The following is a 2,992-nucleotide window of genomic DNA, read 5'->3' on the forward strand; positions in this document are numbered from 1 at the left end:
CCTCCCTCACAACGTCTTCCATCCTCACCCTCCCTGCCCCTCATGTCTGGGGAGGTTGGGCCTCTCCTTACCTGGGCCCAGTGGAGAAGGGCATGAAGGCAAAGGGGTGGCGCCTGGCCACATTCTCAGAGGAAAAGCGCAGGGGGTCAAAGACCTGAGGGGACAGGCCTTGCTTAAACACCTGCCAGGTGGTGGGGAGGCGGGCCCCCACAGCCTCCCACCCTATGTGAGCCCAGGCCCAGGGATGGGGTACCTCAGGGTCGGGCCACACTGCACTGTTCCTATGGAGGGCGTAGATGTGCAGAGAGACCAGGCTGCCTGCGGGCAGAGCAGAGGCCTGGTGACCAGGTGGTCCTGGGACAGCCAGGTCCACCTCCTCACTGGGCCTGGATCCCACGGTGTCCCCACAGCTGGGCACCAGCCTCTGCTTGAGCACTGCCACTGACAGACCCTTCTCGACCACCCTCAACACATCAAAGGGCTTTTGATCATCATCACACCTGCCTCCTGCAGCCCTAGCACTGGGCACAGCACCCGGAACAAAGATGATACTGAAGTTACCCAACCACAAGGTAGGACAAGCACCAACCATTACACACCTTCCACTTTCAATTAGCTGAGTCTCAAGGGAAGTTGTAATTCATAACGTTATTGTATCAATAGTAACAGCTATCATTCATTGGATGCTTACTATGTGCCAGATACCAAGATAAACTTTCTTTACAAAGCCACCACTTACAGTTGGACAGGTTGTGCACCGCACAGCATCATAGTCTATGTGCATGATGCTTCCTGAAGTTGTTCAGGGCACAACCTGCATGGTAGTACCTGACAGCCCTGATGAACATTGTCTTTAATCCTGACAACAACCTGGTAAGACAGGGACTCTTCACACTCCCATTTCACAGAAGAGGAAACGAAGGCTGAGGGGAAGAGGGACCCATTCATTGTCCAGCCAGGATTGGAACCAGGCCAAACACAGAGCCTGAGCTCTTCCCCATTGGTACACAGATTTGGCCAAAGGCACAGAGAGTATCAGAGAACTATCCCCAAAGCCACCCCATCCACCTGCGGGTAGGGAGCGGCCATCCACGAAGCTGACGGGCTTGCTGAGCTGGCGGGACACCTGGGGCACAGGCGGGTAGAGGCGGAAGCTCTCCTTGATGCACATGGTCAAGTAGGTCATCTTGCCCAGATCATCCCTGCCGGCAACACAACCAGGCCGTCCTGGGGATGGGGAGCCTCAGGCTCCCACGGGAAGGCAGGCTCCAGCCCCAGCCTCCCTTTCATCTCCAGCACACACCCGAGAGTCAGAGGGACACAAGCACTCCAAGTGTCCAGGCCAGACTGGACGTGGGGTGGCCACTCAGACCCAGGGGTTCTGGTGCCACTTGTCTCCATCCCTCACTCATCTTCACTGCTAGGGAGGGAAAGCACAGGACCCTAGAGGTGTATGTGCACCCAGCCATCAAAGACAATGTCAACTCTGTGTCTTCCAGGGCCCCACAGAAGCCACACAAGGACAGTTCTTTAGTTCTGCTCCGTGTCCCCTGTGGAGCTAGAATGGAAAGGAACAGGGGCTGATATACACTGGTCAAATGAGGTAATAAATGCATGAACAATGACAAGTCAGATAAAAATATATACATATTTTTTTCTTTTCCCTTTTGCCACCAGGAAGCTCAGAGTCGTCTGACTACAAGTCTGTATAACACTTTATTACAGGGCCCCAAACCCTAAGGTTTTGAGTCTGGTCTACATTTTTCATTTGTATTTTACTATTTTGTTAAATAATGTCCTTCAAGTTGCTTCAAGCTCTAGATGCAATGAAGTGATCATAAAATAAATATTTTAACTCGCTGCCTCCAGGCTGTGTTCACAGTGTTACCCAACCTCGAATGCCCAGCCCTTTCTCGCTTTGCCTATCTGAGTTTCACCCTCCCTGGAAAGCCAACTCAAGCCCCACCCATTCTGACTCCTCTGCCCTCAGTAAGGGGCCACTCCATTTTCCCTACTCCAGGGTTTTCTCTAGTTGTGGTCAGATGACTTTGTCTCTAAAAGCTCCCCAAAGGGAGCAACTTGGCTCCTCCTCTCCCCACCTGCACCCCCAACAAGCCCTGACACACGGCTGGACACTCTGGGAGGTTTTCAACAGCTGACCAATAAAAGTGGGTAGTGAAGACTTCGTCCTCCAAACCTTAGGCCCTGGAATCCTAGGTCAGCCCCCCTCAAGTGAATCTGAAGTTTCTCCCATCGACTGAGCATCTTCTGCATCCCTGCTGTGGGCCTGCCTCATGGAGCCCAGAGAGAAAGGTGAGGTGTGTGACCAGATGCTAAGGCCTGAAGCAGGGAGGCAGGGAGAGAGGGATATGAGGGCAGGGGTGGAAGCGGAACCTGTGGGAGATGCCTAGAGATCATGCTGCAAAGAGAGATCAGCATCGATCGGTGTCCTGTTAATGAGTTCAAGCTTGAACCAAGAAACAGAAAACAATGGAATGGTTTTCAGTGGTGGAGTTTGGGAAACAGCCTTTTCTCCTCCCTAGATGACTCTGGAGGCTGCAGGGCACATGCAAAACGGTGGAGGGATCAGCTCCCCTGGCTTTCCCAGCTCTGCTCATCCCCGATTCCCACCTCTTTCTCTCCCAGAGCTCCCTGCTCTCTGAAGGAACCCAGAAGGGTCATCGGATTCTGCCATCAGAGGAGGCAGCACACAAGAAATCAGGCTCCTGTTGAACCTTCTCTCAGGACTCACACCTGGAAAGCCTCCGTTGTGGGAGGATGGGCTCAGGGGTGCGTCCATCACAGCTGCCCAAAAATGTCACTCACTGGTGGGACCAGGAGAGCTGCCACCACCCTCACCTGGCTTCCAGGAGGGCTGTGTCATCCAAGGATGATACCAGACAGCATGGGCACAGTCCTTCCCTGGGGCTGAGCAGGACAGACTTGGCTCACCTGCAGCCTCACTCACCACTGGAAGGAGTCTCGGTCCCCA

At 53.8% G+C, this 2,992-nt stretch overlaps 1 protein-coding gene across 1 annotated transcript; it reads right to left on the reverse strand.

The window, feature by feature from the left end:
• Nucleotides 1-39: 39 nt before the first annotated feature.
• On the reverse strand, nucleotides 40-2,986 carry LOC124232379 (cytochrome P450 4B1-like). The gene is made up of 4 exons (XM_046649348.1): nucleotides 2,969-2,986; nucleotides 1,069-1,202; nucleotides 254-318; nucleotides 40-154 (listed from the first exon to the last, which is right to left on the reverse strand). Exons 2-4 carry the CDS (start codon nucleotides 1,184-1,186, stop codon nucleotides 68-70), a joined length of 270 nt encoding a protein of 89 aa, XP_046505304.1. The 5' UTR covers nucleotides 1,187-1,202; nucleotides 2,969-2,986; the 3' UTR covers nucleotides 40-67.
• Between the last annotated feature and the right edge of the window lie 6 nt (nucleotides 2,987-2,992).

Source organism: Equus quagga, unplaced genomic scaffold (genome assembly GCF_021613505.1).
Source record: "Equus quagga isolate Etosha38 unplaced genomic scaffold, UCLA_HA_Equagga_1.0 HiC_scaffold_5196_RagTag, whole genome shotgun sequence".
In the NCBI taxonomy this organism is placed as follows: domain Eukaryota; kingdom Metazoa; phylum Chordata; class Mammalia; order Perissodactyla; family Equidae; genus Equus; species Equus quagga.

Coding starts and splice junctions, on each gene's coding strand:
- LOC124232379 (XM_046649348.1), bottom strand. CDS start 1,186: ATGACCTACTTGACCATGTGCATCAAGGAGAGCTTCCGCCTCTACCCG. Junction 319..1,068: donor TGGCCGCTCCCTACCCGCAG/GTGGATGGGGTG, acceptor CTCTGCCCGCAG/GCAGCCTGGTCTCTCTGCAC. Junction 155..253: donor CAGTGTGGCCCGACCCTGAG/GTACCCCATCCC, acceptor CTGTCCCCTCAG/GTCTTTGACCCCCTGCGCTT.